The following is a 16,147-nucleotide window of genomic DNA, read 5'->3' as shown; positions in this document are numbered from 1 at the left end:
CATGCATTCGCATTGTCAGATTATCTAAAGGCAGCGGTTCTCAGATTTGCAAAGCATATTTCGTATCAAGATGTAGAATTTTCAAAAGTGTCAAGATCTTTTCTCACTGAAGAATTTTCATCAAAAAACAAAATCATAAAAATTCCTATGTAAAAAATCATTTAAATTCTAATGAGTTGTACTTAAATGTATAATTATACACTATTAAAATATAAGGGATTATCTTTGATAAAGTTTTTGGTGAAAAAAATCAATTTTAGATTTATCAAACTATGTGAATTAATTAAAGATATTATATAATAAAGATATGACAGTTTATATCTAATTTGTTATCAAATTACACATTATTATCTAAGTAAAAGTTTTATTTATTATTACTAGAATAGTAATAGTCTAGTCTAGTCTATAATTATTTGAAAGTCATAACATTTTTCTGATAGAAGACAAAAAGTAGCAAAAGACTCCCTTATTTCATTTTAATCACGCACATAAATCATCTTAGAGTCTTTTTAGTTAAACATTTGAACGTTAGTTATGTAAATGTCTTTTTTTATTGTTTACCAGATGATAATCTGTATTCCATTTAGAACTGAGAACCTCTGATGTAACGCCTCGCTGTTGCCATTAACGCGATCCGATAAGACAGATTACATCGGACGGTGGCATCACTGCGTAATGATATATCTCGCTAATGCGACATCGCACCGGAACAACATCTAGCGGCTTGATTTGTAGTAACGATTACGACATCGTCCTGCATGGGATCAAAATCGCTTATGATTACGATGTGTAATAGAATTTATCCTCGCGGCTATGCATATTGGAAATGCGTGTCGTATGCGATGCGTCGCGGGTTAAACGAGTCAATTACCATCGCATGTTTCGATCTCACGTGGGAAAAGCTAGCATCCTTTCACTAATTCATCCGTTTGTAATAAAAACCTATTTTAATTTTTTAAATGTTGCATTTCAATGTTGTATTTTGCTGTTAAAAAATAAAATCAGCAGAATAATTGATGCATTTCAATTTTTCAATTATTACAAAACATCAAAATTGCAAAATAAGTTTAGTCGATATTATCAATCCTGTTCTTTTTCTTTCTTTTTCAAGAGAAAAGCCTTAGTCATCAGCGTGATGCATAAAGAATCAGGAATCAATGCGATGAGCGCGCGCGATAATCGGTGAAAATATCATTATTATTACTAGTGTGTTTTGCCACGGCGGCATAATGCACGTAAACTGCTTCATCGTGTAACTAAAGCGAGCGTGCAGCCCGATGCAATGCGATTGAATGAGTTGCGGCCTATGTCAGAGAGAGAGATAACAAGCGAGTGACAAATTGTCGCAACCGGAGCGACGAAATTTTAAATTAATGACCCATTCTTGAGCACTGTGTGCCGGTTGCAGCCATAATGTTACCGGGGAGAGGAGATCGTCGTCGGTTCGCGTTAATTGAATGCAATTTTCAGCGATGATATACGACGGTGTTTAACCTGTCTCCACATCGCGCTATTATGATGCTTAAAAATGTATATTTACCTCTTTAAGTTCCCGGCAATTCGAGAAACGCGGAAATAACGAACTATAAATTCGCTTCTTATCGCGCGTTAACTAGCAAAGAGTCGAGCGCGAGCTGTGACAGTTCCTTGATTGATCTGATTTTCTCCTGGCTTGCAGCAAGTTATTTTTTTTTTTTTTTTCAACGAAACTAAAGCGGGACAAGAGAAAGTTTCATAACTCCGCACGTAGGCCTTGCGTCATATTTTTTGCAAAAATTGATTCTAAATGATTGTAAAAGCGATAAGTCGTTAAAAAATCAAGAGACACGAAGAAAATTAAATAATTCTGCGAATGGTGACGAACGAATACGTAACGTAAACGTAATGTGCACCGCCAGACGTAAAAGTAAGTTGTCACGTCGTAATTTCAAAAGGCTCGTGCATTCACTGCGACGTATTGTTCTTATTATTATGATATTGCTCTTTTTAGTGCAGTGGCATAAAGCTTGCATAAAATTATGCGGAGGAAAAAGTTTCCGGTGTGTTGATAAAGGACCGGCCGTCTGGTGGAAACCATATACATTATCAGCGTCGTGCGAAAGTAAGGAGCGCATTTTCGGGGAGCCGCCCTTAGTCTGGAATAAAAGAACGCGTTACGCCAGTGGAACGTGCAGGAATTACCTCTACTCTCTTGCGCTTTTTCGCTGCACGTTCGTTGGCGTGTTGCTTCGTAATAATAACGACGCCGCCGCTGCGGCACGAAGGCGGGACGCGTCTTTCATTTCGCCGCTGCAACGCGCGCCAAAAGCGGCTAATTGCAGAGATTAGGTGCGATGGCGAAAAAGCGCCGTGGAAAAAGTCGACGTATAATACCTTCCCTGGATATATATATTCAGGGAAGTATTAAGAATATTTAAATATTTATAATTTAAACACCACATATAATCCAAAATTATCAATTTTAACTTTGACAAATATTTTCTTTAAAAGTTCAATAAATTTAGATACTTTTTTAAAGACAAAAAAATTTCGCAAAATAAATTTTCAATATCAAGGACGTTTTTAATTCTTTCTTAAATTTTACTTGAAATTGTGAAATTTTACTTGCAACATTGTTGGATTTATCTCCATCGCGCGTACTCGATCGATATCAACGATGGCGCGAGAGCAGCTGATTATTTCCTACTACATAGGCTCCGTAAATCGTGCATGTACCGATGCCGCCGTTAAGCAGCCACTTTGCCTCATTACGTAGGGTAATGAGGTTTCCCGTGTGTCTGCGATGAGCCGCAAAGGATAAGAACCAATCCTTTATAAGCCGTATAGTTATACAGATACACGCGACAGATGGAAATGTGAGCGTATGACAATTTAAACACCAATCTCTCTTTTTCTCTCGTCCTCCTTTAAAGGTTTGTAGTAACAAGATAGAATTAAAAATGTAATAAAAAAATGAAATAATTGATATCTACAAAAGTGCAACTTAAAAAAAATGTGTCAACCAATAATCGGAGAATTTAAGAGAGAATTAACGACTGTAATAATCGAAGTGATAAAAGATGATAGAAAATAGTTATAAAGATTTGAAGCAAAAATCAATTTGCTTTGAATAAAATTTCCAAGATGGAGATAAATTCAATCCTTTCTGGCAAATCATAATAATAAGCTTACGTAAATTTAGCAACTTTATATAAATTCAAGCAATTAGCGATTGAGATGAGTAGCTGTGAATTATTAATGAGGTTTCAGGGGGAAAAGCGGGAGGAGTTACGGGTAATTTTGCAGTGAGCCGAATGCGATTACGCGGTTCGTTACGCGTATCTGGCATCGATGTTACTTAACGCGGTTGGTTGCACGCGCTCAAAGTATCCATCGTAACGCTGAAAATCGTGTTACGGCCGGTTTTGTAATAATAAACGCGTCGCGTACATGCGTGCAAAAACGCTTCTGCAAAATTCAATCATAATTCGCGCTTCATTCGGCCTTCGATTACTGGCCGGCTAAATAATCCGGGGGGGGGGGGGACGGCGATTATAATCGGCAGCGGACGATTTAACGATTAAATTTCGCTGCGAATAATGGAGTCGTACGAATACAGCGGAAAAGTGATTCAATCCGCTCTTTTATCCGACCACTTTGAAAGCGTATATTTTCATTTTATGTCGTCATTCAATTTCACTCCAAGCGTTATGTCTCTCTTGTACACGTTGCGGAAAGTGCTGCATAATTACTCAGACGCTGACTGAAAAGTGGAACACGCAAACAACAATCTTTTAAAGAAAATTCACTTAAAATTAATAACTAATAAAATATTTTATACTTTCTTTTGAAACTTTTGAAAATTTGATGTTTCGCTATTATGTTGAAAACGAATACATATGAGATTATGCAATATAATTATAAAGTGATGTTTATTATACAGAATTCATATTCGAGATTATCGGATTATTTTCATAGAAACATGAATTTTATAGATTCTAGGGATTATTTTAACTAATGACGAGATAATTATAATAAATTTTATCGGCATAAAATAAACGCATCTAGGCTGCATTAAATCAACATGCGATATTGCTTATTTTCCCACAAATTAAATTCTATCACATTATTATTGTGCTTCGTAAATTAAATATAATTTTAATAACATTTAAATTATTATTAGCCTCCGTCATTAAAATTATTTTCTAATAAATAATTTTGTCATAAACTCTAAATACTGTCATTAAATATGAAATAAAAAATGTCATGTGAAAACTATTTCAAGATGATCCGTCTAAAATTATTATCAGCGTAATAATATCGTTGGTTCATAAATCCAATCTAATTATCGCGAAAGAGAAATCTTCCGCAAGATTTCCTGCAAAACTTGGTCCGTAGAAAGTTCATGTCAACAACACAGAAGCGGCACTCCGCCGCTCGTAAATCCGCGACGTTACACAATACGCTAACGCCGTGGATTCGCGAGCGAAATGTCGGCGATGAATAATGACAAGTCGACCAATTATTACGCCGGGAATCCGACACCCGCAATTAACACGGAGTTACGAGGACGCGTACATCTCCCACCGTCGCGATAATGCACGCGCGTGCACAGCGGACAAGGCACGCCGGGCGGAACTTAAACTATGAATTCTACGAGTTCCTCGAACCGAGATGTACGTCGAAAATACCTTTCGAAAGATATCTATAAAATCAGAAAAGGCACTTGACATTTCGTCGAAGAAGTGGAATGTAGATTTATTGCGAACTCAACGTCCAAGACTTCATTAATGTTAATTTTAGCGTTAAGAACTTAAATGTCTGACGCTTCTAATTAAAAGAAAATTTAAGTCTAATCCCAATGTCGAAACACGCGATTTATTCAAAGGTGCGACAACCGGTATTGTCACACATTTAAATACATCACGCGCGAAATAGTTGGCCAACGGAGTCGAACACTCACCTGGTCGCGTTGATCGTGAAAATGGTCTCGATGGAGTGGCGATCGAGCACGCCGCCGCTAAGCAGGTACTGGACGGCGATCAGGGCGAGGACGATGCAGGCGAGTGCCTTGTAAAGGTGGGCGCGATGCCACAGTGCCACGGCTGCGGCGGCCACAGTCATTGCATGCGCGAGACACCATAACTCCTTCCCTAGCTGCCGTTAGAGGAGCACCGCCGTGCACCACGAGGCGCTCCCCGTCACTGGCCGCTTCCTTAGCTGCAGTCGCAACTGCTCGCGGGCCAGGAACCGATCCTGCCGCCCAGTCCTTCTACCCCACCCCCCTTAACGGGCACGAAGGAAGAAAAGGGCGCCCGCGGCTTCTTATTTCCGTTCGCCAAAAGCATCACCCTTACGGACTCTCATCAAATCCCCTTCAACGAAGATAATTAAGCCTGCAACAAAAACATTCGTCGAGGTCAGACAATTTCTTTCTTCGGAGATCAATGAGAAAACCAATATTATTATTAATAGTTAATAATCAATAATTTAACAGAATTCGCGGCTCTTTTATTGTCCAATAATTTAAAGATTTAGTTGAAGCCACAAGAGCCAGAGCCGGTTAACCTTGCTCCGTTTTTTTATTTTACAAACGTATTGTTTACAATAACTCCACGTTTCGGCGTGGAGTTATTGTAAACAATAGTTAATATTAACAGAATTTTTCACATTTATTATATGAAATTCTATCTGCACGTCAACCATTGATTTATTACAAAAGCATATTTGTATCGTTAAAATTTCAGCACTCTGTAATTTGTCGCTATTGTTCAATCGCATTGTGCAATTCATTACGAATTGGTCACCTTATTGTTATTCGCGTAACGTCTCGAGCGAGCAAACAGTGATGCAAGCCGCTTCGTGCATTACATTAACTCACGAAATGCGATTGCAAAAAATTCCAGGAAATGCTAAACACAAGCATTCTCTGTAATTGGGAATTATCAGTCCGTGCGGTTAATCAATTCTCGTGAATAATGGCTCATAACGTAAACGAGGCAATAGCCATTTTTCAAAGTTCAATATTTCGCGAGATTTATTCATTGGAAGTCGAAGCAATAAGGAATGAGAATTCATAATGTTTCATTGTTATGTTTCTTTAGCGGCAATATTTAATTAACTGGTTATCGGCTCGTGATGGAAGCACACTCGATTGTTTCCGCGTAATCTTTATTGCAATAACTCCTCCATTAAAAAGTGATTATCGGCCTTCATTATCGTCGCCTGCCGTCCACAATTTAGCCGTGATTTTGGACCCAAGCGCATATTGAATATTGATCGTTTGATTAATTCGTTGATTAATTAATTTGCAAATTTCTCAGACCATAAATAAATTATAACGTACGCATGAGTTTCGGCGCAAATTCAGATTTTACGTCGGCATTGTGCAATTTGGCAAGCTAAATTCGATAGGGCTAAGCAAGAGAAATAAAAAAGAAAAAAGAAAAAAGAAAAAAAAGAAAAAAAAACACGGCTACGAATTGGAAAGTGGAACAAAAGAGGATTAAACTAACGCGCGCGCTTTACTGCATCGCCGATTGAAAGTAGTCAATGAAGTAAACCGTAAGCTTTTATATTTTCTACACAAAACTCCATCAAATGTTTCCTAAATAAAGTATAAAGTTAATCCAACTGTAAACTATAAAATATAAAAGATATTTTCAACTGTAAATATATGCTTGACTGGATTTGGCTGGTTAAAATATACAATTTGCAAAGGAATTAATTTATGAATAAGCTCACTAATTCATTTTATTATTACGTATATAATACGAAATTTTACGCGCTATGCACCTTTTCATTATTTTTTCAAATACAGCATATTGCACTCGCGGTGCACGCTTTCAATCAGGCGCCGCGAAACCGGAGAGGGGGAGGGCGATCGTCCACCCAGAGGGCTACGCCCCCCTAAAATTTTTCTTCAGGTATTTCATGACCGAAAATATTGAGCATCAAATATTTACATGAAAGGTGGAAAAATGAGTTATTTTTCTTTTTTTTTTTTTTTTACTATTTACTCGTTCAATTAAAGTGCACTATATAACGAAGAAAATTAAGCGCATTAAGTTAATTAGAGCAAAAAATCTGTACATATTTTTCGCATCCACTGGGTGGCCTATTATATGATGTTTGAATGGAGTTACATACATATATTATGTTATATACATATATTATGAATGTATTAGTATCCCCTTTATAAATTTTGCCCTCAGATGAAAAATACTTCCGCGGCGCCTGCTTTCAATTCTTTATTACAATTTACTCTTTTCTTCTTTATGTCAACACATACGAACGACGAATATTCATATATCTCGCAATAAGAAGAAAAAAGTCAAGATATTGCTTTCAGCGTCTCCTCCTCGGCTTTCGCGTGCTTCGACGTTAAACAATGCTACGGTAGGCCGTATTCTCCCATCTATTCATACCACATGCGCGCGGGCGCCCGTGTTTAATATACAGTCGTAATTCCAAACCCACCCCGTCGTCCTCTCTCCAGTTGTTGTTACTAGCTATCCGCGCGTTATCGTCCAACTCCACTCTAGCGTACGATATAGCGCGCGAGTCGCCCTGATTTCTCTTTGAAATTGGACGACGGGCCGTTTGGATATTGTAGTGACACGAATATGAAAGGGGATAAGATACGATCTCGTGCTATTGCAGAAAAATGAGACCGACGGCGACATTTCGCGGGGGAAAAATTATGCGAGAAATATATTTCGGTGTACGAGGCCGAGATATCGCCAATTGATGATCGTTAATAATGTCACTATGAATTCGACGCACAAAGCATCGAATAATAAATGTACGATATTTCTTATTGAAAATTGAAATATTTCCGCTGAGCACAGTTATAATAAAATTTATGTAGCTGGTCAAAAGAAATTTTTTAACAACAATGCCTGATTCTTCACCTATTTTTATTATATATATTTACTACAAACAAATGTCAATATGTTGAAATTTTTTTCCATTACAAAATTGATAAATCAATCTGATAATGTTGTTAACATTTTGCCTTACTGGATATTCAATTTAATTTTGATAAAAATAAAGTTTATATCGCAGAGTGGACTTTAAATAAATTCATCATTGATGATTTTTAAGAGTTAAGATTGAAAACCGTGATCGAGCAACTCTATTCGATAACAATGTTTCTTTCCCTACGTCACAGCGGTGACGTCACAGCCTCTTTTCCCGAGGGTGCGAAATGTGACGCGGTGCTCCATCACCCAGGATGAAAAACATCGGGAATTTTCTCCGTTGCAAAACCGCGGCTTTTCCACTTTCCAAGCTATCGGATTTTCTCGCTTGGCAGTCGTCAGGATTTCCTAGTATTTTCCGCGACCAAGTTAATGCGCAAGAAGTCTCTTGTGTCTCTTTTTTGTCCTCCGTGAGAAGGGTTCATGAATGCACGTGATTTGGCAAGAAAAAGCGATCGATACCTTTCTCTGAAATGTGCAGTGAAGGCGAAGGTAAAAATAAGAAACAATCCCCGATGTTGAATCTTCGAATAACTTTAGCGCCGTGCTTTTCCATTACTGCCTCTTCTTGCTCTGGTTATTAAAAGCAGTCGAAGTAGTTTTATTTCAGCTTTTATTGCGTTTACAGAGGAAACGCAACCAACACCGCTCCCGAGCAATCGCGAGCGACGGAATTCGTGACGGTTTATCGTCGATAACCGTCGGCGCGGTTTTATTACTTTCTAAAGCGCGTAAGAAATGGAATGAACGCAATTACTTTTGCATACACCGAATTGCATTTACGAGCATACGAAAATTGAAAACGATATACGACCGATTTCTGTAAGCATACCAATCAATTGAAATTTTTGTCCGACAATCTAAATTTTCTTCCACTCTCGATACAATTTTCATCTATCCGCACTTCAAGCTTCGATATTAAACGAGTATCGATGTTCGTAAAGGAGCGTCGAATGTACCATCAGTTTGTCAGAGCGGACGATTCGTTTTGACAAAGAGTGCACTCTTTCCGTCACCGCGACCCCATTTCTTCATAAAATGCGCGTTCGTCGCAAACGATTCACTCTCTAAGTGAACGAAACCTTCCCGTCGACGTCGCCAATTCGTCTCGCCGTAAAATACGCGACCGCGGAGAGAAAGAGAGACAAATGATGGCCCTCGGTTCGTTCCGCATTTGTCCCCGTCTCTTGGAGATAAAACAAGTACCTGTTTCGAGAGGGCAAGACGACGAAGAGTCATCCGCCCTCGTGCCGGAAGTACCATCTTCCATCGCAGCCCTTGTTACATAATGGCCGTTATGGAGGGATTACAGACACAGTCTGTCGAGATTCCTAACTCGTCATAACTTCCCCGAAATATATTGCGTCCACCCTTAGGGCAGTGTAGGGCGCCCTGTGTACTTAACAGAACCCTTCTCGCAGCGCGTCAAATACGCTCTTTTCTTTTTGCTCACGTGACGACGCGTCGCATCAAGTCACGTCAGGTTGTTGGAATGGCAAGCAATATCCCAAAGTTTCCCGCGCTTATCGCAAGTTTATCTGATCTAAATTTTCAAAGTTACGTTCAACGTATCGTCAGAAATATTGTTTGCCATCAAAACAGATGGAGAGCGGAGGAACATAACATCAAAGCGATTACTAAATATAATCTATTAATTAATTGAAAGATCAATTTTACTGCGCAGTCTAGAAATTACGCAGTAGGTAAGTGGTTTGCGCATGTTAGCTTGAATTTCGAACATATTATTTCACTTTTAACGTGTCAAATTATACACGTTATTTCACAAGATTATATTACGCAAATTTATCAAATTGTAAATTTTATAATGGTAATTGCGCTTATAATATTACTTCTACGCAAAGTTTTTTGAGATAATAGAGATAAAAGTCGACTACGATAACGCGAATAATGAAATAATTTCAAACTAATGGCTCGTAACAAAACGATAATGAGGTAGCGACGCGATCATCAGTCGTACGCGACAGCCGCGTGTGACAAAAGCGAGGGCGCTACACGATAAAGCGTGCGGGTGACATGATAAATAGTGCGTGTTGCCATCTTTATTAGACCGAAGCCATCTCCGCGCGTGTTTCCGACTATTATGTTTAAACGTCATGTCGCACACGTTTATTCAATTAAAAACACGGCCTCGCGAGCGTTTACGCACTTACCCGCAATAAAGTTTCCGTGCGGCGCGAAGAATGCACGGCGACGATAATTGCATTCTGAATTGACGGAGTTGCATTGTAGTGCGGAAATGTTGTTAACGGAATAGTGGCTGTACACACAACGCGGACTGTTCGTGACAGAACGATCGGCCGCGAATTAGCACGCGCGCACGTGTAATCGTCGTTTCGCATTCCGCGCGTGAATCGCAACCCTATTTTGCATGCAACCGCGGAAAACACTAAAACAACGTGCAACGGCAACCCGCGCGACATATATCCTGCAGGATGCATCCCGCGGGATCAGCCGCGATGTTTCAATTCCTTCCGCCTGTGAAGTTTGTCGCGCGGAAATTTAGCCAAGCATAATCTTGCACTGAAGACATGTGGAATTTAATTTATCGATATACAGAGAGGTGCAGCTTTTTTTTTTTTTTAAGACAACCTATTTTATTTTATATCTTTGTGGATAAATCTATACGATAATAAAATAAATTATTACGAATGATAAATATATTTTCAATTAATAATAGAAAATATTCTTTCAATTCAAATCAGTTTCACTGAGTGAATAATTTTTCATAAATATATAATTGATATCAGATTTAAAAAAAACTGATATTAATTTTATAAATAAAAAATAACAAGCCATTGAACATTGCAATATTTGATCTCTGTTAAATAATTCTTGCAGTTCAAAATTGATATTTTGATATTTAAAAAAAAAATAAAAATCGAGAACGAGAAGAGCTGTAATGTAAAAACTCATTAAATTAATGAGCAAACAAGAGTCAGTACATTTGGTATATATTTACGCGTCATTAGATCGGAACGTGTTATTGGGGGCAAAACCGGACTACTTTTTCATAGGCGCAGCCACCGATTTGCAGTCCCGAGACGACTGTCGAATAATTTCCACGTCGTGAATGCATATCGACCGCATCGTCATCGCGTGGATTGCGCCGCGTGGGTGGAATATTCAAAGAGGACATCGCGCCCCGCTTCTTCCGCCCGGGAAGAGTCCTTGGACAGGGATATTATCGTATTCACTCCTCGTGTGATGCATACTGCGCGCAGGAGCGCACATATACAAACTGTGTGGACGGAAGGACATAAAGAAGATGAGAAGTTTCGCCGTTTTTAAAGAGTATCGTGATATTTTCAAACAGCACGTTTAAATAACGGAAAATATGTGAAAATATATGAAATTTTAAAGATAATAAATCGCGGACTGAGAATGTTTTAATTAATGCACCACCTAAATGTCGTTAATAATTAATTAATAATTAATTTCGGGTAAACAAGAGTGCACGTGTAGAGAGAGAGAGAGAGAGAGAAAGACAGGGAGGTGCGCGCCCTAGGCACGTTGTTTGTGTCCAGAGATATCCATTTCAATGAGATCAAACCGGAGGCAGGATAAAGCAACTCCTCTCGCAATCTGCCCTGAATTCCCGGCTCTGTCGAGGCCGAGTGCGGCTGCACTCTTGTGTGTACGTCGCAATGCAGCAGCCAGAGCTGCACCAGGACAACGTGTGTGCCCGACTTTATTGGAAGAGAGCGCAGCATGATACGCGCGAGAATGTTTGTTAATATCCGCCAAGAATCCGCGGCGGTCAAGGTCTATCGTTAAGTTTGTTTGTTTCCCTGCCGCGAAGAGCAAAAGGACATTTGATATTAGGAAGATACATGTACACAGTACAAATAATACGCGAACTTTTCGGCACAACAGTGAACTGCGTATAATGAAATTTCCGAATTTTTATACATCACAAAATAATTTCCACATTCGGTAAAAATTTCTCTCCGTAACGATTTTAGCGAATAGCTTGAAATTTATTAATAACGAAAATTTCCGTAAAAGTTCCTGATTTTATTCATTGTGATAATAAATGAAACTCTGCAATGCACATAAATGTTATATATCAATATTCAATATAAATGTGATTAATTCGTATTTATAATGAAAATGTTCTCTATAATTATTAATCATGACAATTTGAAAAATTGAGGCCACTCATCAAGTTGTGCACTATATTAGATTCTTTATTCGAATATAAAATTAATTGCTGGATTATTTGCCTCGGTTGTGTATCGCGATTCGAAAAGACAGAAGAACTGGAGCAGACAGCGAAAATTCACGCGTACATTATCCTTAAGTACACCGCACGAACGGTAAGAACGGTAGTATCGTGAAGGAACACGCGGGTAATTTAGCGACTTATCAGTGACTATAAAGAGGACTTCCTACTATTATCCCGGTAGCTTAGTTGGCGTAATTTCGTTACGTCAATTGCCCCTATAGCGTAACTTCTGATAGTCCTTCCTACGGTTCGCCAGCGCAGCACGAACGTCTCGTCGGAGGACGCAGTAATTGCGTTAACGTCGTCGTTACATTACATCGCCGCCTCGTTGATAGTACGCGATTTGATTATTGTAGTTATAAGTTAATCGAGCAGTTGAGAATCACCCCAACAATACTGCTTCGTTAATGATATTTGCGGTTGCAAAGGGCGCCTTTGAGTGAGCACGCCGTTTTGCAATTGCGATAGATAATACTATTATCTATAAATTATATAAAATCAATACCGAGATATTTCGGCGAAACGAGAAATAGCTGGTCTTGATTGAAAAGAATTGGAGACAAAAATTTTTAATTTACGAATTAGAAGTAAGATAAGGATAATGGAGTTAAGTATGAATCTTACATTAGTTTTTCACGACAATTACGATAAATTTAGAAGTTAGTTTGCAGACACAAGTTCGGTTCAATCAATCTTTCTGAACTCAATATGGCGCATGTGATTTATATCCGGATCTCATAAAAATTTATGTTTCGAAGACTGAAGTTACGCTCTTTCCAAAATAAGTGGCTCGTACATCATTCTATCATGCTGCTGAACGCTGTGCTATTTCTGTAATACTCTTCAAAATACGCAATATAGGTCTCAAATCATAATAAAACATGTAGTAGATATACTGTGGTCCATTAAATATTAGAATCAGCAACCGAAATAAACCAGAATACCTGAAATATCTATTTCTAGACATAAAAATTGAAAAGAATATTATTTATAAAAATATGTGACAATTAATTGTATGTAATATTGCAAAAATGCGATAATCAAAAACAATTGAGCAATAATCTCAATAATCTCAATGCAATCATGAAAAAGAAGTAATCATTCTTTATCATCGTAGATATGGCTATCTACTGGATAAAATTAAATAATTTCGTTTGATGTGATATTTGGTTCAGCTTGTCACCTTAAAAAATACAGTTATCATTATTCATTAAGTCGACTAACCGTTAAATTGTGAAAATTGCTTTCGATTTATTTGCAATGTGACATATTCATTATTTTCTGCATAAAAGCCACCGCGTGAATTGACATTTTCTGTGCCAATTAGTGTCCGTCAACATGCATATTCATCGCTCACTCGTACGCTGTGCGAATCTCATGAAACTTGCGTGGAATTTTGGTTTATAAAATACTCTTGATTCATCAAAATTCTAGAAGTTAGCAAAGAGAAATATAAACAAATTTTGGAAGCCACATAGATATCAGTTTTTCATTGAATCGGATGAAATTTTCTATCGTTAGTATATTGCATTTCTACGGTAGCGTTTATAATTGCTTGATTGTGCCAGAAGCAATGTACTTTTTGCGAATAAAAAATATGTTTTTTTTTTTTAATTTTTAAAATTCACCAAGAACGTGCTACAAAAATTTCGTCTGAAAAATGAAGCAGAAAAAGAAAAAAATGCAATATGTAATTCGATCTATTTATTGCGTTGGAATTGCGAGCTGCGAGCTGTAATACTATCAGGAATGGAGAAAGTATTATGAGATGTACGCTATTAAACAGATAGTAGAGGTGTGGCTCTTACGTAAGCAGCCTTTTAATCTCTTTATAAATTCGTTCTGCCTCTCGAAGATCGAATATAAACTCGATATCGCTTTAATGGACACAGATAATCCAATATCTTATTTTTATGAGTAAAAATATACACAATGCTATTTAAAGTTTATAATATATATTTTGTAATATATATTTATAATATATATTTTGCAAAATATTAAGCTAAAAATGCACAGTTCTCTGATCTATTAAGAATTAAATTAAATTAAAAAAAAGTTCAATACAATTTGTGCCATATTTTAATCATTTTTCGATCAATAAGTAAAAATAAAATATTCGATAATTCACTTAAAATTTAAAAAAATTTTTGTATTTTATGTGAGAATAAAATTTTAGGTTTTTATTACTATATAAAAACATTCTTAAAAAAACAATCAATTATTTGTACATTAAAATAATTACAAAAACGATTCATCAACAAACATTTCAATTCGTACTTTTTTCCAGTTATGCAAAATAATAATTAAATTGATAAAAAACGATCGAAATTTCGTCAAATTGTGATGGTTAACGCTTTTTGGACGACAAGTAATTCGATAAATCAATAAACGGTGCGCAAGATTTAATGAAAGAAACATTAATACCGACGAATCGCAATAGCCTTGATTAAAACGCAAACCAATTCAAAATATCTCGGTTGCTTTAAATGAGTCAATCAATTTCTGTCATTGTGTTCAGCTTGGCAAAGCCATGTGCAAGAATTTGAATAGGCACTTTATCAATTGAATATGTCTCTATAATACTGAGGAAAAATACATTTCTTGCAATAAGAATAAATGAAATGCCATATTAATTTATTGAGAATGTTTGAAAAAGGAATAAATAGAATATCGCAATATTACGAGAAAATATATTCGAATCAAATTTTTCCTCTACGAAAATTGATAAAGACCTTAATATATAATTTATACAAATTTATATAATTTTATAATTTATATAAATAAATATATTAAAATAATAAAATAAATAATTTTGTCGAAACAAATTTGTGTGTAAGAGAGAGTTAATTTCTATAAGTAAATATTTTCACAAAGGTTTAAATCAGTCTACTGTTTATTTACGATTCATTAATAGTTAAACAATTTATTTATAAGTAAACAAATATTTTTTATTTTGCAATGATATATAGTGTCTTTATCGAGCATCTCTCGGTATATAAATTTCCATGTGAGTAAAATCGCTATTCGGCGGATGCTCCGTTTAGAAGGCACGCTGACGATCTATCCTCTTATGGAAATGTGTGCACCATCTTTTTTCGAGCGCTTTTAATACCGGAAGGAATTTTTATAGGCATTCACATGGAAATTTGCAACGTGATCTTTTTTCTCTCTCACGCCACATCGCAGCCTCCCACGAATGCTCGAGCGCAATTTTCACAAAACTGCCACTCTAACGTTTGCGGCGATCCTTCCTCCCGCAGCGTTGATTTATTCGACAAAGAAAAAATACTTTAGGGCTTTTATACATTGTCCCCGTAAAAGCGCACGTGGAAAATTGCACGGGGTGTGCCGTTGTCGTCGTACTTCCTGCTTAACGACAAATTGTTCAGCGAAGTTGCCTTCGATCTTTGCTTAGGAAGTTTGATGGCAAATTTAATTAGTGCCAACATTAAAGGGTCCGCAATTTTAATATAAATTGATCTTTAAAGATACAATATTTTTTATGCTTGTAATATTATTAATGGTGTTTTTTGCTCTTATCTCATTATTATAATAGATTATAATAATAGATTATAATAGATTATATTATTATTATATCACGTTCGTTTCTCAGAAGAAAATTTCTAGAATAATTTTAAGCTAATAAAAATGTCAGAAAATGTTTCTTCAAAAAATATCTTTTTATTTTAACAAAATTTGAGTATTTTTTACTAATTATTTTCGAATTACATATTTGATATATTTTTATTGTATTAATTATTCTTTTATTTTTTTTTCATTATGATTTTACATAATATATGTTCAAAAAATATTTAATGAAATTTGTTAGTTTAGTTACTAAAATATTTTATATTAAAATAATTCGCGAAAAATTATAGCACCAAAATGTCTGGAATTATATTTTCTTACTCTTCTCTTTTTCATTATTATCATATATACA

The 16,147-nt window shown here is 36.4% G+C and overlaps 1 protein-coding gene across 3 annotated transcripts in view; it reads right to left on the bottom strand.

The window, feature by feature from the left end:
• The window catches only part of beta4GalNAcTA (beta1,4-N-acetylgalactosaminyltransferase A), a 101,570-nt gene that overhangs the window by 23,864 nt on the left and 61,559 nt on the right, over positions 1-16,147 (bottom strand). For all 3 annotated transcript variants that reach the window (XM_012363569.2, XM_067359117.1, XM_012363568.2), the window contains one exon: positions 4,943-5,375. In XM_012363569.2, coding sequence (XP_012218992.1) covers positions 4,943-5,103 — 161 coding nt within the window. In that variant the 5' untranslated portion in view covers positions 5,104-5,375. The remainder of the gene's footprint in view (positions 1-4,942; positions 5,376-16,147) is intronic.

The sequence above is a fragment of the Linepithema humile genome, chromosome 7 (genome assembly GCF_040581485.1).
Source record: "Linepithema humile isolate Giens D197 chromosome 7, Lhum_UNIL_v1.0, whole genome shotgun sequence".
Taxonomy (NCBI): Eukaryota; Metazoa; Arthropoda; class Insecta; order Hymenoptera; family Formicidae; genus Linepithema; species Linepithema humile.
Note: the sequence above shows the minus strand (reverse complement) of the source record. Positions and strands in the feature narration are given on the sequence as shown.